General features: G+C 41.9%; 1 protein-coding gene across 37 annotated transcripts in view; it reads right to left on the bottom strand.

The window, feature by feature from the left end:
- The window catches only part of LOC311616575 (uncharacterized protein), a 413,605-nt gene that overhangs the window by 294,242 nt on the left and 94,557 nt on the right, over positions 1-24,806 (bottom strand). For 32 of the 37 annotated variants that reach the window (XR_014793916.1, XR_014793917.1, XR_014793923.1 and 29 more), the window contains one exon: positions 19,666-19,709. The exons of 1 other annotated variant lie outside the window; for it this stretch is intronic. Coding sequence is in view for 6 of the 36 variants with exons in the window: in XM_084872102.1 (XP_084728228.1) it covers positions 19,666-19,709 (44 nt within the window). In the remaining 30 variants the exon portion in view is untranslated. Of the gene's footprint in view, positions 1-14,867; positions 15,123-16,333; positions 16,375-19,665; positions 19,710-24,806 lie in introns of those variants that run through there. 4 more of the 37 variants (XR_014793921.1, XM_084872099.1, XM_084872100.1 and 1 more) reach the window with 3 other exon arrangements.

The raw sequence follows: 24,806 nt of genomic DNA, 5'->3' as shown, positions 1-24,806 counted from the left end.
GCTGGTGGGTGTGACTTGTGGATATAGCAGGGGTACAGTCAATTTGCATTTTTCTCTTTTACTATATAGGATTGGTATATGATAGAAATGTCATCACATTTTTCCCTTCTAAAAAGCTTTATGCATAAATTTATTGTGTCTCTGAATGATAAAAGATAGAAATAAGCATGCATATCTTGAGGTATGTAACACATGCATTCCAGGAAAGAAATGTATAATCTGAATATTTAGTGTATTCTATCATCTTAATCATTTAAGTAACTTTTATTAATGATAATCATTGAAGTTAGCTTTGGCCCTTTTAATCCTGCAGTTTCTCATGGATCCCAGACTCCACTGTGCTCTTTTTAGAGAGAGATTTTATTTTCTACATGTCTATGTTTTGTTTAGCAGTTCCACTGTAAAAACAAATGCAAATGGGAGGAAAGAAAGAAAACAACTGGGGGAGAGTGGAGTGGAGGAGGCAAGGGGAGAGGAAGGAGGGACAGAACAATTTCTTAACCACACCCCAAGGCCTATACCATTAGTGAATTTTACATACATTATAATTCATTTCAGGATTTACCCACAAAAACTCTATTCTGGCATGTTTACTGAAACAAGAGAGCGAGTTCACATTTCACAGACTGCAAAGGCGAAGGGCGAGCGTGGGTCCCAGAGTTCAGAGCCAGAGGGCCAAGTGCAGTTAATGAGAGGGAAAGGCAGAAGAAACATGATTTTTCTGTGACATTCCCCTCCCTTTCAGTTCTTCAACTCCGGTTCTGAGGTGTGGGACCCGCCCAGAGCCAGCAGAACTCACTCAGCCCTGCTGGGCACCCCGCCGGAGTCCCCTGGGTCAGGCTGTGCTGCAGCTCCAGGCATCATAAGGTCATTGGCAGGTTTGGCACAAAACGCTCACCCTCAGTGAACACAGGCCTCCAAAGAAGAATGAGGCAACAGCCAGGAAAAAACCACTTTGCAAACAGACTTCCAAGGAGAATTAGCCTCTTGAAATCCTCTGTGCAAAAGTTCACAGCATAAAACAGCTGCTGCTTAACACTTAGGGTTCTAATTTGCCCCCGAGCTCCTGATTTGCACAGAACTTCTGGCCAATGGAGTCCAAGCTCCTTTGCTCTTCCCTGCACTATTCAATCCCATAAGTGCCCTTGGTCAAAAACTAGGTCGTAGATTTATCCACCGAGAAGCATTTTCCTTCATTTCAAATGGTGTGCTCTGTTCAAGAGGTTATGATAATAAAGGAAGAGCAGCAAACGGGCTTCAAGTCCTGGCATGCACGGGCGGCTAGGAATACTGCCTGCTGCCTTATCTTACTTTGGCTCTTTTTGAGTCAAAGCACTGAACTCTGACCCTTTTCTGGATGCATAAAGATCATTTCTAGAATGTGCATACAAATCATTTCTAGAATGACTGTATCTAATTTCATTTATGCTTTTTTTTTCCGCTTTAACCTAGCAGCTCTGTGCCAAAAATAAAAATAAAAAATTCCCGTTTCAAGAATCATTTACATGCTTCACTTCTGCCAAAGTTTACAGCAGAGTTATATCCTGCCTCAGAAAGAAGGATGGGCGGGGGGAAGGGGAAATGGAGCAGGACAGCTGTTTTTTCAATAAACTCCTGCAGAAAACCTCCCACTTCCCCCACGGCTTCTTCCACACCCCCAGCAAAGAGGCGGCAGGAGGCAGCCTGAGAAATCCCATTTTTCCAAGGAGGATCAAGCTGGCTCCCTAGCTTCCTAAACGCCCCCACACTTGCCAGAGGCCCTTTGTCATTCACCCGGGAGCATCAGGTCACAAGGCTAAAGTTTGCTCTCTGCTTCCTCCCTTGTTGACTCCCATGCTGATGGAGCCCCAGAGGCTTCAGCCTCCCTCCCATCCATCCCCACCCAAATCTCCATCCACACCCTGTCATGCCCGAGGCACACGTGGCCCTGTGACAAAAGCAGCAAGCTAAAAGGTGGGAATTTTTAGTCCCTTCCGGAAATATGCTGGAACTCCTTTCCACAAAGAGACACAGCTGCCTTCAACCAGCCCTGTGCCCTGAAACCAGCTTCCTCCAAGCTCAGCAGTTGGGCTCCTCGCTCTTCTGGAGCTGGGAGAGGAAGGGAACCTGAGACGCAGGCAGAGCGGCTGTGGTCCGCCCCTCCTCAGCAGGCTGGAGAGCTCTAATTTGTTAACCTAGAAAACCCTGGGGCTTTGAGATCTAAGAGTGGCTCCACCCAAGAACTACCTCAGATTCTTTTTTTCCCTCCTCGTGGGCAAGCAGAGCAAAGGGAAAATGAGGACAAATGTGTTCAAAACAGAAATACTGCACAACCCTAACTTGGCTCTGGGCAAGGCCCAGATTACAACCCAACACCTCCATTTCTGTCCAAGAGGGAAGAGGAACTACAGGGTGCAGCCTTCGTCCAGCTGTGAGAACTCTGCTGCCCAGACACTCTGCCAGCCCTCAGAGGATCAACATAACCCCAAATTGCTCCTCAGTCCCCAGCTGCCCCCCTGCCTTTTTTCTTTTCTTTCTTTTTTTTTTTCTTTTTTTTTTTTTTTTTTTTAATTCTTCAAGGTTTTTTTTTTTTTTTTTTTTTTTTCGTTCTTTTTAGTAAACTGATTCTTTTTAATGCCATGGTGATTGTAATTACTGTGGAATGGTCTTTTAACTTCAAGGCTTACCTCCTTGGTATGAAATGGCTCCGTCTTAAAGAAGTCAGTACATGCATATGAGCTTTTCAAAGTCCCTAAAACCTTTCCCAAATGACTGAACTGTAACCAAAGGTGAATTGATGTTGATGTCACAGTTCAGTTAACCATTTAAAAAAAAAAAAAAAATCCAGGTTTAGGTATCATTCATCTACGACCAATGTCATATCATGTTGCCCATCACCTATTTTAACATGAGTAAAGAGTTGGCACATCCTGGGCACTAATTGAAGTCACCTTACATCTCAGTGCAGGTTCAACACAACCTAATTCACATTAATTGCCTTGAAGGCCCCTTTCAATCCTATAGTTCTTTTAAAATGGACTGCTTTGAAAGGCATAATAAATTTTTTACAGTTTTAGCCAAGTGAAAATATACTGTTGGTATAAAAATTAGCATAACAAGTGTTGATTTAAAAATTGTATTTTTAAAATACACCTAGTCTCATATAGATGTCACATGCCCTTGCTACCATTTAGGTGACACTAATTGTTTATAATTCCCCACACGCCCTCTGTTTTTCCTCAAGTTAAGAGAAACTAAGGTAAAATCTAATCAAGCCAGTTCCCAATTCCAAACCAATGAAATCTAAACTATAAATCTGATTTTTTTCTTCTGGCTCTTCCTCTCCATTTCTGTGACTATCTAAGCATAAAAAGGGGATGGGGCATAACAGAATCAAGTAAGACCTGGAAATGCCCATCTGTTGTGAACTTTAATTTCCCAACCTAGAGGCGAAGCTATGGGATTTAGTAGCCAAGATGGCTGTCAGTCAAATAAATCATCCCAGGAAGAAAACAAATCAATTTATGTAGCCTTGAGAGTAGAACTGAACCAAGTTGTGGGAAATAGGAAATGTATCTACATCGGTTTAGAACTCCCTCTCCCATTCTCCTTGCCCTTGGCCTGGCCCAATGTTTGCTCACCTCCATCCCACCTGTAAGGAATTACTGGTAACCAATCAAGAATACTTATTAACTTGATTAAAACTCTACTTGCTTACTTGCTGCTAAGAAACCAGAAATCTCTTATCTCAATGAGCCCATAGAATAGATCATCAGGAGACATGAACTCAAAAAAGAAAAAGAAAAAAAAGGAACAAATTTCCAAGTTTATATTTATATAAACACTAGTATCTCTGTGCATTGCACTGTTGGGGGAGGGGGGGTGTCCTCATCCTTGCCTGCACCTTCTCCAATCTGGGAACCCTCAAAGAAAGTCCTATTGCAGGTTTACTGGGCTTGGGCCTAAACCGGCAATCCGACATCCCTCTCACAATCCAAGACTGCTGGCTCCTAACTGCTCACGTGCCTGCCTGCCTGCTTGCCTGCCTGATTGCCCCTAACTACTCTGCCTGCCTTCCTTGCTCATCCCCAACTGCCCCCTACTGCCAGCCTGCTCACCCACAACTGCCCCCCCCCTACTGGCCTGGTCACTCCAAACTGCCCTTCCCCCACTGTCCTAATCACCTCCAACTGACTCCCACTGATGACCTGCTCGCCCCCAACTGGTCCCCCTGCTGGTCTGCTTACTCCCAAAGGCACCACCCCCCACCAGCCTGATCACCCACAACTGCTGTACCATCCTGGCCTGATCACCCACAACTGCCCTCTCCTCTTGGCCTCTAACTGCCTCTACCTCGGCCCTGCCACCATGGCTTTGTTCAGAAGAAAGTCCAGAAGGTCTCCTGGAAGGTCTCCCAGTCTAATTAGCATATTACCCTTTTATTAGTATAAACAGAGAACTGGTGCACAGGTGGGGGCTGGCTGGTTTTCCCTAAAGGGTGTCCCGGATCAGGGTAGGGGTCTCGCTGGGGTGCCTGGCCAGCCTGGATGAGGGGCTGATGGCTGTTTGTAGGCTGGCTACAGCTCCGGGCCACCCAAGCTCCCAGACCCTATTTTTTCTTTTCTTTTTTTCAGTGCCTCCTTGAGCAGAAGCCATGGCTGGCTAGAAGCAGGTATCTAGGATTTATTTATCTTCCATAATTAAAACTTTGTAGCCTTGAGCAGAAGCCAGGGCCCACCAGGCAGGCGGGAAGCTTGGCTTCCTCCATCACTGGGGGCAACACAAGCCTCCTGCTTGCTCTAACTCTGTGGCCGCCACCATCTTGACTGGGTTAATTTGCATACTCGCTCTGATTGGCTGGTGGGTGTATCAGAGGTATGATCAATTTGCATGTTTCTCTTTTATTAGGATGTGTTTCATGTCTTACTATTAGAAGCACATGGCCTTTATGTGCCATGCACCATAGGATTATGCTTAGAATGTCCAACTGCTAACCCATAGGATTAGATTCACAAATAAAAGATGACTAATACTTCCGATTTTCTAAAATTATTGACACAGCTATAACAGCCTTAGGCAGCAAATGAGAAATTTCCATTTAAAGCCAATATTCTTGCTCATTTAAAATAGTGATTCATTCTCTGCCTATCTGACCACAAACGATTTGCAGTATCTGTTAATCCTAACTGCAACAACCAAACAACGCATCAGTGGAGCAATATCACATTCTCCAAGCATGCAGAGGACTTCTTAAATACCTAGTACTGAATGGGGAAGGACCTAATGAAAGAATTTTTATCCTGAGCCAGAAGAGATCATTCTTCCGTGAAGAATGAAGCACTCAAAATACCTAGAAGAGAATGGTAAGATGAAACAAGTCCTAAACATACAAAATTAAATATGACTGTTAAATAACCACTGGGCACATGCTCCATGGTTCAGAGTTACCCAAGGATTCACTCCTTTCAAGTGTAGCTTCATGTGTGCAAAAAAAGTGGAGTCACACATTTGCACTTTCCAGATACAGAGCTTTCTTCAATCCACCTTCTTGGCCTTCATGTAAGAAGGAACTAGAAAATAGGAATCTAGGAAAAGCCTGCTTCTCTCTTCATCTCTGGGCCTATCTAGTCATGGAGAAACATGTGGTTTTTCAAGAATGGCTGTCTCTAGCAAGGAGGGACCTGGAGAGTATTATACTACAATAAATGATATAAGCATGCCAGAGTCAGACAAGTATCACATGATCTCACTCACATACGGAATCTAACGAACAAAATAAACTGATAAACAAAATAGACCCAGAGACACAGAAACATGGGACAGAGGAATCTCAGAGGGGAGGGGTGAGTAGAGAGAGGTTAATTAGGGAACCTATATGCATATATTAAATACATAGCCCATGGATACAGACAATTATGTGGTCAAGGCCTGGGAGGAGTAGGTGGAGAGGGTCAATGGGGAAAAACAGGGGCCAGGGGTGGGGGGAAGCATCTGTAATATTTTCAACAATAAAGATAAATTTTTTTAAAAATGAATGGCTGTCTCTAGAGTAAATTTCAGAAGACATGAAAACACACAAGATCAAAGGAATATAGCGGAAGAGGCAGAAGCAAATATTGCCTCATTGGATCCATATTTGCCAAAGTCATCCAGTTCTCAGATACAATTTTATTGTTACTTAAAAAAAAAAAAACAAAAAAAAACTGTCAAGGTACATCAAAGAGCATTTTGCTGCTGTTTTAGATGGACTCCGGGACTCCCCTTGGTCACTCATTAACTTCTCCACTTGACAAGAATGTGCCCTGAGTTCTTACAATTAAAACTAGGAAATTTAAATACTGAACTCTCTCACACACACAATGTTAAAAAATAAGAATCATCTTACATTAAATAAAAATGCTTACACTGTGAGAAATACTACTGGGAAATGACAATGTGATTATGGCTATCTGCATAAAAAGGGATTATTTTCTACTCCAGTGAAGAAAAAAGGAGCCAAACTCTAGGTAAGACAAAATACAAAGCAAGCCAGCAGCATTTCCCTGCCTGAAAAGCACTCATCAATCATTCTGGCTGTCTCATGATAATGCTTCAACAAACCCACCAGTGAAATGAGATTGTTGCCGATTCCTATGCATTTAAAAGAGGACAGATATGTCACACTATGCAAAACATGGCGTCATGTGATCAGCAAGACATTTTATGATTTGAAGCAGGACGATAAATGTCAGTGAATACTTTGAAAGGTAGAGCCTCTAAAACAGATCCTTTCGGACGCTCCTGAAACGCACTTTCAGCACTCAACCAATTTTTGATTCCCTCGGCAGTTTCCATGTGCAAAGGGGCCTGGAATGTACCAAAGAAATGCGAGTGACATCATGCCTGACAGGAAGCTTCGGGGAATAAAAAAACACATACGATGGAGGAGAAAGAGAAACAGCAATACATTTCCCAGGACTTCCCTAGGAAGACAGCCCCTGTATCACAGCAAGTCCGAGGCTCTGGCCTCTGGGAACCTTTATTACAGCTCCTATCAGGGGGGAGGGGAGGGGGCTGCTTTCCAGTCTTCACAGGAGGAGTGATTTCCAAATTATGACTTTTGAGAGCTTAAGAGAGGGAATGACTTATTCGTAGTAAATGTGAAACACATGGTTTTCTCAGAGGGTTTCTGTCTACCCTGCTCAGTTATTTCTCTTACGTGAGAAAGACAAAGTATTAAGATTTAAACACAATATTCCTTAGCATGTACCCTACATTTGTGCTTTAAGCCTGACGGCTGGGCTTTCAGTAAAAATGACTCTCGGGGTAACCTGGGGAGCATTGGCTCCTCACTCCAGAGACAAGCAGGGCAACTGTGCCCCACACACCTAGGAACACAGTTGAATGGGCACAGCATTCAACAGGATACCTGCCCACTGCTCCCACTTTCAGAACCGGCCAACTGCAAAGGCCAGCGGCCTCACCGAAAAACATGGGGGCCCATCCACCCAGTGTTGGGTGTGGAGGTTTTCTTTCTTCTTTTACCCTTTTGTCATTTTGTCACTGTGCTTTCTCCTTATCCCAGTGGCTCTTACCCCCAGTGGCTCTTCTCCCAGTAGAATTATCTGGAAGATTTAAAAAAAAAATACCCAGCCCTTCTAATATTCATCTGGATTTAAGACTCACTGTAGCATCCTCATCGGATTTCAACCTCACTAACTCAGCATTACACTGTATCACTTAGACTTTTGATGAGATCTGCCAAGCAAGCTCTTTTATTACCTTTTTTTTTTTTTTTTTTTTTTTTTTTTTTTTTGAGAAGTCCAAGAGCTCTCAAGGGAACACTGGTACATTTTCCATGGTGTGCAGAGAGCCACTAAGTATGGAGACATTATACATGGTATGGGAATTGCAGCTCACTCCCAGAGAGCCCCGGGCTCACCATCCACCCCCACTGCCTTCCTAATGTATGTCACAGACTTGTCCTGAGGGAAGGGGTGGGAGAGCGTTTCTCAGGAGGTTCTATCCAATTTCCTAGCAATCTTAACACAGGGACGAGCACTCTGCAGTCTGTGGCTGTGACAGAAACGCTTCTCACAGATCTCTCGCCCTAGACAAACAAACGTCCCACTAAGCAGAGCTCAGCACATTCCCCGAACAACTCCAAGGATGGGACGGTACGGCAGTGCCCGTGGGTTGCACTTAGTTATCTTTTACTACAGAAGCAGCCTACAGTGAGTACTCACTGCCCATCAAACACGCCCTCCCGCTTCACTACCTGCCTCTCCACTTCTCAGGTAACGAGCATGTCCACGACTCTACAAGGGCTAGATGACCAGAACCTCGGTCAGAGCCAAACCAAAAAGTTCTCCCGCAGTTGTTCTACATGATAAATACAACTTCGTTTCTGGAAAACCTACTCATTCACAGACTAAAACCGATAACTTGGGGGTGGAGGGGAGGGGCGCAGATATGGCAGCCTTACATTTGAACATACAGCAACATTAATGATAAATCTAGGCAAAATGACATTCTCAATTCCTATACTTTTTTTATGTTTAAAATTTTAAATCACTGTGTAGCAACATTAATTCTATCAATAGTATGTGGTTTTCTGCCCATAACACAATATTCACTTATAATTTGATTTTAGAAGTGGAAAGTCCTAAAAGTGAAGACTCAGGCATACTAATAGCTGGTGTTTATTGAATGAAGGGTAGGTATCAGGCGCTAGGCTCGGTGTTTTATTGCATTTAATTCCCTCAACCCGATGGAGGAACTACCGGTGTCTCCCCTTACAGATGAGTACGTGACTCTCCAATAAATAAAACATATCCATAGTCAGCAAAGCCTGGGGAGGCTGAGCTGGGATCTGGACAGACGTCAAGCTGACTCCAAAGGCCGTAACCATGTCTATAAACTATCCCAGCAGTAAGTATCTTTTATAAGTGAGCAATGTGCTAAAATACCACTTCCACCACCATTTTCAAATAACGAGAGAGGGAATCTGAATTCTTAATGGGCTTTTACCCTAAGGAAAGTATTTGTTGCAGAGGAGTGATGAGTGTGGTGCTTGGACTCTTGCTTCTGATACAAAGTGACAAACTTCTGCATCTCTGAGCACCACGTTCTGATCCACAGGAGAACGCTGACCTGGAATTGTTGGGGGAGACTAAAGGAAACAGCCTATCAGGCTCCGTGGCTTCTAGGGTTCTTCCTTCTCGCACCTCCCACTCACTCCACTAGGACAGAGGTCCTCACAGAAAACAATTACTTAAAACATGATTTGAAAAGCGAAAAGAGAAGCTATGTTTCTGATTGTTAATGCTTTACTGTTTACCGAGTCCTGGAAGAAATGTTATCACTGAAGTCACAGAGAGGCCTTTCGATTAGGAAAGGGAACCTTTATGTTATTGGGAACGCACAGTATCCTGAATCATCTGTTTTACAACTCCGCAACTGCCATTTGGCTTGGCTTTATTTTGGTTTTGACTCTTGTGCTTCAACAGGTCATTATTACATACCCATGAAGTGCTCAGGCCTGTAGGGAATTTTTTTTTTTTTTATTCTCAAAATCAGATTCCTACCCTTGAGAAAGGTATACTATTATTATAGTTGAATTTTCTTGAAAGTAACACATATAAAATCTGTGGATGAATTGATTAATCAGTGGCCAAGATTTGGAGGAGAGTGTGACTATTAAAAAAGTAGAAAAAAAAGAGTTCTTTTCGGGTAAGGAACAGCTCTGTACCCAATTGTGATGATTACTTGACTGTACCAGGATGATAAAATTTCAAAGAAATACACACACATGCAAACACACACACACACACACACAGAGTGTGTGTAATAACTGGTAAAAATCCAAAGGTCTCTATTATATCAAGGTCAATTTCCTGGTCTTGCTAATCTGCTACGGCAGGGGTGGGAAATGTCCGTCCCGTGGGCTGCATGCATCCCTCACAATCATTTGGTCTGGCCCTGCCAAGGCAACCACAGGGCCAGACTTATCAAAATTCAATAAATCTGGGAGCCTTTTTCATAGCAACATACATTTATATTAAGTGAATCATATTAAGTGAATGATGCTATAAATACCCAAATGGCCCTTGGCAGAAAAAAGGTTCCCAACCCCTGTGCTATGGTTTTGCAAGATTATCTTGCAGGAAAACTGAGCTAAGGGCACATAGAAACTCTGTTGTTCCAATTTGTTACGAGTCAAGCCATGTTAAAGTAAACTAGCATTAAAAAATAAAAGCGTGAGAAAGATCTGTATAAAATTAAATGGAAGGATCTCTAAGATGCATTGTTAAGCTAAAAAGGGGGTGGTGGAGTGCGCACTGTGTGTAATATGCTACCTTTGGAGTAAAAGCAGGAAGTACAGAATTGCTATCACATTTCCTTGTGCTGCATAAAGAGCCTAGGAAAGGATACATAAAACACTAAGGACGGTGGTTTCCTGTGAGGGCTGCACAGGAGGGACTGAGAGATGAGCACAAGGATGGAGGGAGGTTTATATACTTTGGATTTTGAACCATGTAATTATGATATTATTTAAACCAAAAAAAAATAAAGACAAAAAATGAAAGAAAAAAAAAAGAAAAACATCATCACTTAATAAATGATACCAATGTAGAAACCTATGTCAGGGTCTTTACTGAACAATTTACACACATTATTTTTAATCCTCGAAAACATACCAAAGGGAATGATCTCTCTTTTTTACAGAGACCAGACTTAAGGGATGTTTATAAACCTTTTGGCTAAATGATCTGTCCACTATAATCAACCCCCTTCCTATGTAAGGTTTGCTAAACTATCATGCTGCTTCTTTTTTTAAATTAAATTTATTGGGATAATATTACTTAGTAATATTACACAAGTTTTAAGTTATACAATTCTATGATACATCATCTGTATATTGTATTGTGTGCTCACCATTCAGAGGCTAGTCTCCTTCTGCCATAGTATGTTTGACTACCTTACCCTCTCCATCCTCCTTTCATTCCCCTTCTCTTCTGGTAACCACCCTAATTTGACTGTTCATTGGTTGCTTTCTGCTTTATGTCTCACATATGACTGAAATCACATGGTTCTTGTCCTTTTTTGCCTAGCTATAAGAGAAATACAAATCAAAACCACAATGAGATACCACCTCACACCTGTTAAAATAAGTATCAATATAGGAAATAAGTTTTGGAGAGGATGGAAGAAAAGGGAACACTCACATACTGCTGGTGCGAATGTAAATTGGTTTAGCCTCTATGAAAAACAGTATGGAGGCTCCTCCAAAATTAAGAATAGAGCTACCATATGACCCAGGAATTCCTCTTCTGGGTTATCTACAGAAACATTTGAAAACACTTATTTATAAAGATATATGCCCCTTAAGTTCCTCACATCATTATTCACAGTAGCCAAGACAAAAGAAAAAGTATTGACAAACTAAGTATCTTTTCATGGATAACCTGATAAAGATATGGTGCATATACTATGGAATACTACTCAGCCATAAAAAAATGATGAAATATCACCATTTGCAACACATGGATGAACCTTGAGTGTATCGTGCTAAGTGAAATAAGTCAGATGGAAAAGGCCAAGAATCATATGATTTCACCCATGGTGCTTATCTCAGTGCCCTCATGCATGGATTTTCCTTTGCCCCAAACCACTCACCTCTCTCACCCTACTTTGTCTGCCAGAAAACTCCTATTCAATCTTTAAAACTAAGTTCTTGTCCAGTAAAGTTTTCTTCAAACCACTTTCCCCACAGAATGAGTATTTCTCTTCTTGGTCTTACTTCTATATTTCATACTTGGTAAAGAATATCTTAAAAGTTATTATTTCTTAACTGTCTTTAAGTCCCCAGCATCTAACAAAATGCCTGGCAACTATAACTGTTGCTCAACTAATGTTCCTTTAGCTACAGAGCACTTTAAATCTCACCATGAGAATAATTAAGAGGTCTCCAGAAGAAATAAGACCTGTCATTACAAAGACTCATATTCACTTCACTTGCTAACTATTAAAATGGTACTCGTATTATTTTTAAACAAAAGTGGCTACAAGTAATTTTGAAAATACCAATTATCTTATATTAAGAGAAATATCTCAGTAAGTGGACATACATATATATATATTCCTTACAAACTCTTTAATACCAAATTTCTGAGTGAGGTTAATTCTTAATACATTTTATAAATTCTTTATGAAATGTGAATTCATTAAAAAATTAATAACACCTTCTATTTTAAAATGTATTAAATGTATTACTTTTCTCTAAGAATGGCCTTTTTAATTTCCTTTTCTATGAAATGCATTTACCTTTAAAGGTGAAACAAAGGGCACTGTGTTCAGAAGGAAAACTTGGTCCTTTGGTGCTGAACTTCTAAACGACTTTGTGACCATTCACTATGGCCTGGATTTCTAGATAGACACACTGACTTTCAGCACTCTGTTATTCTCCTCAAAAAGAATTTTTCCTGAAGATGACATTGTCCACATGGTTCATAAGTTAAATCAACATTCAAGTGCCAGGTATGGCATAGTGGTCAGAGATTCCCAAGTTCAAGACTTGACTCTCACAATTCCTGTGTCCTTGATACAGTTAACTCCTCTATCTCGTTTTCTACATTTGTAAAATGAGGTTATATTGGCATCAAACACATCGAGATGCTGAAAAATTGAATAACTTTTGACACATATAAAGAGCTCAAAACATTGCCTAATATGTGCCAAGGACTGAATACATATTAACTACTAATAATATACAACTCTAACATCTGGGGCATGCCAAATAAATAGCATTAATTCAAGAAGGAACTTGTCTCTGTTTAATTAAGCTTAAGGTATCTGAAAGAATTATCATCTCAAGGTCATTTTAGAAGATAGAGAAAACTTCAAAAACACTAAAAATGTAAGGATAGAATGTATGTCTTCAGTGGAATGTGCTAGCAATATGAGCCATTAACCCACTCTCTGAGAGATAAGCCTGACTCTCTAGAGAAGGAGCCTCCCATCCCAAACCCCAAATTGTCTTCTGTTTTGAGGGCTGTTTGACCAGAAAGTTTAATTTTCCCAGATGTTTTGTAGTAACATTTCTTTAACAAATATTCCAAAATTCCGATCTTTACAATAAAACGAAGTCTATTCCAATGGGGTCTTTACCAGAGCAAGTGGGTCATAATATCTAGTTGGACATGTTTAAAAGGGTTTTCATTACCATTTGTTTTGAGGAGACCCTTCATAACCCAGACCCAGCATAATTACAATTATGCTACATAAAAGGCTTTCCTTGTTAACAATATTTGAGACTTTAAAATTATTATCAAAATCAGCAACTAGACATATTAAATAATCAGAAAAATACTTTTTTTTTCAAGCAATTCAAAAATACTGGAGAACTTGAACAGATATTTGTATTCCCATATTCTTACTGGTATTATTCACAATAGCCAAAAAGGAGGAAGAAACCCATTCATCTCATTGACAGATGAATGCATAAGCAAAATATCTTAGATACAAAGGAGTATTATTCTGTCTTAAAAAAGGAAATTCTGATACATGCTACATGGACGAACCTTGAGAATATTAAGTGAAATAAGCCAGTCACAAAAAGGCAAATACTGTATAATTTCACTTATGATATACCTATCGAAGTCAAATTCACCCAGACTATGTACTCAACATGATTAAAAACAGTGAATTTTGTTGTGTATATTTTAATACAATAAAAAATATTATTGGGCCCCTGCAAAACAACACAGAAAAAAGGAAAAACAGGTAGTAGTTATCAACGGACTTGGAGTGAGAAACAAGGCATCTAGAAAACTGAGCAAACAGACCTTTAGAAACTATCAACACTCCTTTAATTCTCTTTTTAAAATGAGGGCTCCTCTTTGCTTTAAAGCAGAGATGGGGGACATTCAGCCCACAGGCCGCATAAAGCCCTTGAAATCATTTGGTCTGGCTTTGCATTAGGGGTGAAGTAATTAAATGTTTAACCAAATGTAGCTAAAATTTTAAGCTGATAATTTTGTATGGCCCACAAATTATGTTATAAAAAGCTTTTCCACACCTGCTTTAAAGAGACCTCACTTTAGAAGGAAAAATGTAAAAACAAATCCTCAAAAATAGTTAAAGAGGAAAAACTCAACTCATAATCCAGCTCTCATTCCCAACATTCAAACTTTGTTTGGTAGCTGGGATATCTAAAGCACAGCAACAACAAAAATCACAGGAATCAAAGCTGCCATCTCAAAATGGAATTTGAGCCATCCATAATCTTTACTGTCAAAGCAATTCCTAATAAATTTCAGTTAGGTTAATCCCATTAAGATTTAACATTGTTATCCTTTTTAAGTGAAAACACATTTAATTAGTTCATAGGAACGAAGAGGCAGTCTGGTTCTGCCACTTCAATATCCGTTACTCAGACCCTATGGACATAACATGAATATGGATGGGACTACTTGCTTCTGGTGTTTCATTTTTCTTTCTTTCTCTTTCCCCCTCCCTGCAGCCCTACTTATTGAAATTTTACAGCACCTTGCTACCAAAGTGCTTCAAAGGGAGAGTAGCTCTTCAGAAATAAGGAGACTCCAGCATTATTTCCTGTTACTTCCGCATCCCTCATGACACACCATCAGTAACACAGGTTGAAAAAAAGGAGCATTTCTATAGTGAACCCCAAAAAGCCAGTCTGCTGCAGACCTGACCATGTATTTATTTTGAAATACTAAATAAAAGCTAAACAGGTCAACTATCTTCATCCCTGGACACTAGCAGGAATACACATTGTAAATTTGATCTCAGGGTTGAACAGGAATAGCAAATGAACAATGAACAAATTTCTTCATGGGCAGGAATATGTCTAGGACAGCTGAAAGTCCTGTACTGGGTTTGATAAAGCAGATGTTTTATTATGACAGGTCACAGACAAATAGTCATTGTCACAATAAACCAACAGAAAATAGAAGGTAGTATGACATACAATTGTTAAAGTTGGGGAGTGCTAGAAACTAGGATAACTGGGAAAGTCTCGCAAGTCTTTATGGAAAGTCTAGCACGTCTTTAATTCAACTCATTCATCTGCATGAAACATTATCTACTTGGTAGAGTCAACCCCTTGGCATTTGAGTCCTCATCTGATGTAGCATGATCTGGAAGGATAAGCACAAAACGTTTCAATAAATTTGAATTACTCTTCTGATCCGTCAAAGGTAAGGTATTTTTAATTTCATTCTAATTATAGGTTTTGCAGGAATTAAAAACAGGTGGCAGATGAGTATTTGGTATTGCTGGCAGTGAGTCTGCATATCAATAGAAAACAAATTTTCTAATCACATAAATCATATATTGTAATCACATGAAAGATAGCTCTTTCAATTTGTCTTAGTGAGAAATGTTTTTTAAAAGCTTTAAGAATCAGAAAACCTCAAGCCCAACACCTCAATAACCTGCTATGCAATGACGAGTGCACAAGAGGTTTGGGAAATACATAAATGTATATTTATTTTCCTAAAAGGCACATTAAATAGTCAACCGTGACCAATCAGGTTTTAAACGTCTGCTGCCAATTAAGAATAAATTCCTGAATTGATTAAATTTTTCCCATTTTGGAAAATGAAATTGGGTCTTTATTTCTGCCACATCTGCCATAAGCAAGGAGAAGGAAAGGGCATGAAATAAAATAAGCATTGGCATCTAGAAAAGCTTACTTCCTCCCATATTTTTTATTGGAAAAATAAAATTTGTTTTCCAGTGAGATATTTCATTTTTTGAAAAATCTGTTTCCACTTAAGGCTAGAGTTCTATTTATTTTTAAATGAGGCCCGAGATACCTCCCAAGTGCGACTTAGATTTACATCTGGCTAATCCTCCAAATGTGAGGACCAAGTTCATGCTGTTTATTTCTAATGAGTTCTGTGATTTTTGGATAACATGAGTGAGAGATAGCAAATTAACTACTGCTAGTCAGCAGCAAGCAAGCAAAAGATGTCTTGGGAAGCTAGTGTGAGCAAATCCTTCAAGTCAATTTCTAATCACACTTGCCAGAAACTTGGGGGTGGGGTGGAGGTGGCAGGGGGAGATGATAAAACCTGCCAAGAAAAACAAGTGGTAGAACTTGTTTCCCTTTCCTTTTTCCATGGAATTTTTCAACACTCAACCAAAAAATACAGCTCAATCTTTCCTTTCCATAACGTCAGGACTGCAAGGCTCTGGTCCCATTGATAGTCTTAGAAAAATTAAAATGCCTCTCACTGCAACATGTACCCTCAGTCTCTGGAAGTTCCCTTACTGGAGCTGTAGAGGTGATGGGGGAGGTCACCTGCAAGCTATAGATGCAAATGTGGTCGTCAAACCTCCTTACCTAGAGCTGGTCAGCAATATGGCGCAACATGCCTGCACCAGCTGAAAACCAAGCAACAAACAGGTAGAGCTAGGAATGGCAGAAAAACAGTCCCCCATATCCAGTCACTAGTAGCCTAGGAAGCATAGCCCTAAAAGCATTTATTCATGTGCAGGGTAAGACCCAGGGGGTACATACACTCTTGCAATATATGTCCATCTTATTTCTCATCTGCAATCCCAACCCAAATACAAATCCTAACTAGTGGTTTTGAACCATGGCTATAGTTAGAATCACCTGGAGAACCCGTAACCAGGGGTCCTCAAACTTTTTAAAGTGGGGGCCAGATCACGGTCCCTCAGAGAGCTGGAGGGCCGGACTATATGAACTACTAATTCCTACTGTAACACCTCGGCTGCGCTCACTGCCCAAAAAACCTGGCGGGCAGGATCAGACTTCTCTGCGGGCCGCATGTGGCCCGCGGGCCGGGCCATAGTTTGAAGACCCCTGCCGTAAGCCATGCTAATGCTGGGACCCACCCCTTCCATCGCCCCGGCTGCAACCCCTCCCACCCCCTCACACACACCCAACTCAATTGAAACTGGAATCTCTGGGAGTTGGACCAAGTAACCAGTGTTTTTTAAAAAGCCACCCAGGCAATTCCACAGTGCAACCAGGAGTTGAGAACCACCCCATTAGAAGTACAGGCATACCTCACTTGATTGTGCTTTGCTTTATTGTACTTTACAGATGTTTCTTTTTTCACAAATAGAAGAACCTACCCAGCAAAAAAATTCTGGCTCATTTCATGGTGATACTTGCTTTATTGCAGTGGTCTGGAACCAAACCCACAATATAGCTTAGGTATATCTGAATGCTCTTTTAAAAAACAAACCAATTTCTCTATCAAGTAAATTAAGTCTCTCATTTCACTCAGTCTGTCCTGTCCCAGAAAGTCCTGGTCCTGACCTCCACCACCAGCCCATGCACGCTTCCAAAACCGGCAGCAGGCTGAGTTGGAGGCCCACAGAGGTTAGAGGTGGAGGCACACTTGGGACAGGTCCCACCAGGCACAGAAAGCTTGACTCACTTTGGTAATTAAAAAGCAAAAACTCCCCTTTTCCTCTACTCAACACTCCTGACATCAGATGAATGGGTTTTTTGACACCAAGCAATTTTCCAATTCCATTCTGACACTCACTGTCCAAAGCCAGTACAGACCCCACTGGGTAAGGGCTCAGTCCTGCAGGATTGCTCCCCACTTCAAATGCCAACTGCAGCCCGGCTGGAGTGGCTCAGATGGTTGAGCATCATGCTGTGCACTGAAGGGTTGCCAGTTGGATTCGGGTTGGGCACATGCTGGGCTGGGATTGTGCAGAAGGCAGCAGATCCATGGTTTATCTCTCACATCAATGTATCTCTCTCTCTCTCTCTCTCTCTTTCTCCCTCTCTCTCTCTCTCTCTCTCTCTCTCTCTCTCTCTCTCTCTCTCTCTCTCTCTCTCTCTCCCCCCCCCCCCCCAGGTGAGAATCAAAACATATATACACACAAATGCCAACTGGAAGTCCAGATGGTCTTCCTGAACCTCTGACCAACCAGCTATAAGTCAGGAATTTCCACAATCCCTCCCTCCAGTTCTGTAATCTACTAGAACAGCTCTCAGAATTCAGGAAAACAACTTACTTACCAGACTACGGTTTATTATAAAGGATAGAGCTCAGGAACAGCCAAAGGGAGGAGATGCTTAGGGCAAGGCGTGTGGAGCCTCCATGCTCTCTCCAGGCACACCGACCTCCTATTCAACCCAGAAGCTCTCCAAACTGCTTCTTATAGGGTTTTTATGGTGGCTCATTAAGTGGGCATAACTGATTAAAGCATTGGCCACTGAGGATTAACTAAGATTCCAGCTGTTCTACACTCCCTGGAAGTCAGGGCTGAAAGTTTCAATCCTCTAATCATAGGGTTGGTTCCCATAGCAACTAGACCTCATATTTAGGGGCTTCCAAAAGTCATCTTATGCAAATAAACTCAGGTGTGATTGAAAGGAGGTAATTAACAAAAGATGGTTTTCTCACCTTTATCACCACAGAGCAGTGTCAGGAGCTAGGGACAATAACCAAATATTACAACAAAAGGTACTCCTATTGCTCTTTAGAAATCACAAGGGTTTTAGGGACTCTAGCCAAAAGCCAGGGACAAACACCAAAATGTGTATTTCATAGTATATGACCGTGATCCAGGTGATAAGTATTTGAGAGTCTTGGGATTATGTGGTTGTGTTTGACACAAAGACAAGTGTAAAATAAGGTGTAAAATAAAACATTTGGTTGTCTTTAGGCCAGTGGCTCCTTGACCCTACTGCTCATTAGGATCACCTGGAGGGCTTGTTAAACCACCTCCCAGACCCAGAGTCTCTGATTCAGTCCATGTGGGGGAGGGTCCAACTCTTTGCATTTCTAACAAGTTTCCCTGATAATGCAGATACTATTGATCTCAGGCCCACACCTCGGCCATCAGTGTCTCCCAAAGTGTGGTACGCGTACCCCTAGCGGTACGAAAAGAGTTTGGTGGGGATATGCACTGCACCGTGCTTAGCTGCGCCTAATTCTACGTTCTCATGAGTACGAGGGGTACTCAGCGTTATGAAAATTATAGAAGGGGTACACATATGTCAAAAGTTTGGGAAACACTGCTCTAGACTGAATTGCTGGTTCCTTCAAACACTGGAAATAGTTTTATTGAGATGTAATTAGCATACAGCACTGTATAAGCTTGAAGTGTCCCACATAATGACTTGACTTACATATATTGTAAAACAATTACCAGGGTAAGTTAATACCCATCATCTCCTATAGGTACAAAAGGGAAGAAAAAGAGGAAAACAATGTGGTTTTTCTTCTCCTTGTGATGAGAATCCTTGGGATCTACTCTGCACAACATTCAGGAATCCCACATAGCAGGGCTAACTGTAGCCATTATGTTGTCCTTGCATCCCTCAGAGATCTGTCTCCACTAGGGCAAATGGGAGTACTGAACACAAACTGGATATTTGATTTGAAGGTATTATAGTTAACTATTGTTTTAGATGTGAACAGTATTATCTTCAAAAAAAAAAAAAAAACAAAAAAAACAAAGAGCTCTTATCTTTAAGAGATAAACATTGAAAATAAAAATTTAACAGGACAGATAGAACTGACATTTGTCATAAACCCAGCCTCCCTCCAAGGAGGCAAGGAGAGAGGAACCGGGGGAACAGTGATCAGCAGGATCTTTGGAGAAGCCCAGGAAAGAATGACCACCAGGCTGTGCCCACCAAGGGAATCAGTGCGTATCTCCATCCAGAAAGTCTCTTACCTGAACATGCTGGGTGTCGATGCTCCTGTAGTCCCCTGAGAGTTCTAGGAGAGAAAAGGAAAGGGAGTCAAAAGTTGTAAACGTGTACAGAAGGACACAGCAGAGTATGGTTTCTGTACACATCTCCGTGTACCTGCAGGCAGTTCTGGGAAAGTGTTTGCTTAGTAAAGACTGGCCTGAACTTCACCGCTCTGGAGCCAGATGAGGGACTCACTACAGAACGGGAAGCCATCCTCTGGCCTGGAGAAAACTGGAAGCATCTCCAGATGCATGGTTTTGGCACCAGCACTGCCACTGCTATTCGAAGGCATTGCAAGCTCGTCATTCTCTTTCTGGGTCTAGGTTAAGGTGACGAGACATCCTGCTTTTGGCGGGACAGTCCCAATTCTAAACAATTTGTCCCGCGTCCTGCAGTGTTTAAAAAAAAAAAAATCCCAATTAGATTCTTACCAAAAATCGGGACTTTTTTTTAAAACGTTGCAGGACGCGGGACAAATTGTTAAAAATCGGGACTGTCCTGCCAAACTCGGGACACGTCTGGTCACCTTAGTCTACGCTTTATTCTCTGAAATGTGAAGGGTTTTAGATGTTCTCCATAGTGACTCCCAAAGCTAAGAGTACATACAGTACGACATTTGGAAAAATACTGGTTCTAGGACATAATCAGAAGAAAATAAAGGAAACTAACGCAAATATACATATGCCAGAGCCTAGTTATTTCTGTAGCTTCTCTTAACCTCTAAAAAGTTCATCTCAATGGCAACAGAAGGCTATGGACAAAGAGACTGCGGCTGACACTGTGCAGTAACCGGCCCAAGGTCATAGACCTAGCTGCAGCGGAGCCACAGATCAAAACCAGAAGCTGTCTGACCCTCAGGAAGAAGTAAGCTCCTCCCACTCCACCAGGGCGATTGACACAGTGCGGCCCTACAGAGGGTAGGGCCACATTAAAGCTGCGGTGAACTTTGACTCCAAGATCTTATCGAGGATTAAGTTTGTTTTCTGTGTCTAGACTTACCTTTTTAAAAATTCTGATATTTTGTGAGCATGTATAGGGTATCCAAAAAAACCAACACACACAAATGTATGCACATTTAGCATCTGAGAGCTTAATTGATGTTTCTTTTCACATTTAACCCGCTGGAATTAATAATCATTCAAAGGGTGTATACATTTTTGGGGACATCCTGTATTTGATTATGAAATAACTGCCCAATAGAATATCCAGCAGTTGGCTTATAACATTTCAACCTTTTTATTCAAAATACTTATATTTGCCTTTCTGTAGAATTTCTCATTTTGAAGAGAAAAAAAAAAAAAAAGTTGATAACAACAGGTATGTCTGTATACCAGGACAAAACTTAGAGGTTTTACTCTGTCTTAAAATCTGTATTATAGATGCTAAAACCCCCAAATGCTCATTTTCTAAGCACCTGATTCCAAAGCTCTTGGCAAGTCATGAAAGATTCACCTACTTTGCAGAGAGCCATTTCTTTCTTTAAGGAGAAGTCTTTGCCAAGTGCTGGGCCACGTTGCCGTGAGGCCAGGCCAGTGGCCCGCCTCCGTGGATGAGCACATTGCATGGAGCCTGTCTGGCTCGCTGGGGCCCAAGGTCATCTTTCTCTCATACAGGAATTCACATAATTGGCCGCGCACATTCATCCCATGAATCAGGTGACAAGACAGCCTATTAGACAGATCAGTCCTCTGATCCAGGACACAGCTGCTCTGCTCCCTCCAGGCTCCAAATAAGTCAGCACTATCAACCTCCCCCATTAAGTACGATTAATTGTATGAAATGGAGAGAATGAGCGTGGGTAAATAAAATGGCTGACGCATTTCGCACAGCAGAAAACACCGAGGGTGCACATGGCGCCAGCTGACTCCCGGGTGCTAATGAGGGTGCTCTGGGAAGCCTGCATTAAGAGGTAGCCTCCATTCAGCTGGCCCCAGCCCCAATCCCAACTTTTCTCTCGCATCCCACACCACAGCAGGAGGGCCTGCCTAATTGGAAAGTGCTGAGCAGAGGCCTGGAACATGTTTCTGGGCAGCACATACCTCAGAGCATCCTGGATGTCTCTCTCTCGCTCTCTCTCTCTCTCTCTCTCTCTCTCTCTCTCTCACACACACACACACACACACACACACACACACACACCACTCAGATTTCTCAGATTTCTTAGCTCTTAAAAAATCTAGTGTACAATCAGAAATGTGGTTTTAGAAGTTCAAGTGCATGTTCCTGCAATCGTTTTAAAAAAAAAAAACAAAAAAAAAAACAAAAACACAACCCAGGAGGAGATCGCTTTTGTAACACATTTCCCCTTAAGACCGGTGGTAATGACCAGACACAGAAACGACAGAGGTGCCTGGTGAAAGAATCACATTAGCTCGCAGTTCTAAAGGAAGATGGTTGCTCTGAATTTCCCTTTATACACAGCAACTTCAAAAAAAAAAAAAATCCCCATTTTTTAGGACATCTTTTTGTAGAGAAGCCTGTGTGACTTTGAAGCCTCAACACAAAACAAACAAGAGTCTTTACAATCCTGTCTGACCACCCAGCGAGAATCAAATAGTATTTTTTTCTCCAGCAGGCCACCCCAGGATGCCACGAATAAAAAGGAAAATGAGGAATTCATCATGAAACCGGGGTGTGTTTTTCTAGTGTAGCTACTACCCTGCTTTAATCTAAATATTATGGTATATTATTCACTAGCAAGGCCAAGGGAGAACTAATGATTTGTTTACTGAGCAGAACTGTTGAAAAAGCAGAAAACTGGTTAAAATCAAGGGAACAGTGGAGAGGGGCAAGAGTAGGAACTTCCTTCTCAAAGTCCCAAGGCCTGAGCCGGGATTTCTAACGTGCTGATGCTCAGGATGGCGGAGCCAGGGCTCAGTGCTCTTCAGTGCAGAAGCCTGGATGAGACTCTCCAAGGCTTAGACCGCAGGAGGCATCGGGGAGGCGTTTGCTCAGCATCACAGTAAATTGCTGTATTCCATGAAAGTATTCTTACAGTCATAGACATCCTGAAATGTACCCCTCTAATCATGCCCCGTCCCTGCACAGAATCTCCACCTGGGCCTAATAAAGACCAGATCCTGTAGAGCCAGGCTCTAGGAGCCTCTCCTTCCAACCCCAGGCTGCCTTCTCAGGCTCTGGGTCCCTGCTCTTACCCTGGGGCACAGTGTTCCAGGCCCCCGGACACCCCGTCTGCTCCTCAGAGGGGCAGGCACTTCTGCCCGGCTCTCCCAGCAAGGAAGGGTTTTTATTCACCAGAGAGGCCCCACGTCCTCATCTCTTTCCGGACTCTCCCTGTAAGAGGTAAGGATGACATGGGGTTCACAGATCTCCTCCTGAGTCACAGCTCTGCCAAGAAACAGCTGGGGACTTTGGACATTCCCTGCCTCAGTTTCTTCACCTGCTAAATGGAAATGATTAAGCCTACCTCACTGTGGTGACCTTTAAATGAGACAAAGGGGATAATCAACTGATTCTCAACAACTTAATGTGTTACTTCCCTCCACTCAAATGAAAAGCCACCTTCCCCCAACCTTCCTTAATGTTGCAGCTAAAAAGAATCTGCCTCTTCTCTAAATTCCCCTCGTTTCACTGCAGTGTATCTATCAATAGTTCCTGGTCACTCTCTAACTGCATTATTGCTGGCCCTCCACATATCAACACACCTCCCACGCTGTGTGCCTTCTGGAGGCCGGACTCGGGTTTAATTTATTCCAGTATTCTTCCCAATGTCTTATACATAATCAAACTGTAAGAACCTCAGAAATCTAGCATTAATATGACCCTTTATATAACCTGGACGAAACCCATCATTCTGCGCCCCTGAGAGACGAACAACCACACGGCTGGTAAGCAATAAAACTTCTTCAGGGGTTGCAGGGGGGGGGGGGGGAGAGGGGCCGCCATATCTAGGGAGGGGTTTGGGATGGGAATGGGGGAATAAGGACAATTATGTGAGATCATAATCAATAAAAAAAATTTTTTTAATAAAAGTAGTTAAGAATTATAAAATAAAGCCGGCACCGGTTTGGCTCAGTGGATAGAGCGTCGGCCTGCGGACTGAAAGGTCCCGGGTTCGATTCCGGTCAAGGGCATGTACCTTGGTTGCGGGCACATCCTCAGTAGGGGGTGTGCAAGAGGCAGCTGATCGATGATTCTCATCGATGGTTTCTAACTCTCTGTCCCTCTCTCTTCCTCTCTGTGAAAAATCAATAAAATATATTAAAAAAAAAAAAGAATTATAAAATAAAATAAAAATAAAAAAAACTTCTTCCTACCTGACAGACACAAATTGGTGGATGGATGGACAGATGGACAAATGGACATGCCAGCCAGCAATGAGCTACAGAATCCAAGATACTGTCAGCAATTCAAACTCTGACCCACCATATATTGGCCACCTCACCATTCATGCTTTCTTCATCAACTATAATTTTTCTTAATACCATGTCTTTAAAATCCATGATGAAATCCAGATCAAGGAAATTCACCACACAAAAGGATTTGTAATAATATACCTCTTCAACAACAGGAACTCTTAATTTGAAATATAATTTTAAATAAAATATTTCAGCCGAAACTAGTTTGGCTCAATGGATAGAGCGTCTGCCTGCGGACTGAGAGGTCCTGGGTTTGATTCCAGTCAAGGGCATGTACCTTGGTTGTGGGCACATCCCCAGTGGGGGTGTGCAAGAGGCAGCTGATCGATATTTCTCTCTCATGGATGTTTCTAACTCTCTGTCTCTCTCCCTTCCTCTCTGTAAAAAAATCCATATATATATATATATATTTCAAATACACAGAAGCTCACCTTCATCTTGCATAGCTCATGCATGCCCCAACTTTTATGGAAAGCCAGTACCATGTGCCTGTCACATGCTTGTCCTCACAGGAAGCTCACAGACAGACCGTCCCTGTGAAGAGCTCACAGCTCAATATCACTCACTTCTTACTCTTCTCCTCTATTCTGTCCCCTCCATCTGTCCCAACGTTTATTCAGTAAGGTGCTGTACCAACATGATAACCCTATCATAGACATAATGAGGGAACTATGGAAGGCAGATTGCAAAGCACTTGGCACACACTTCAGTCTGAAGGCTTTGGACACAGGAGCCCATTTCCC

This window comes from Pipistrellus hanaki, assembly GCF_964339955.1.
Source record: "Pipistrellus hanaki genome assembly, chromosome: 2".
Lineage (NCBI taxonomy): Eukaryota > Metazoa > Chordata > Mammalia > Chiroptera > Vespertilionidae > Pipistrellus > Pipistrellus hanaki.
This window is presented reverse-complemented; position numbering and strand designations above follow the sequence as displayed.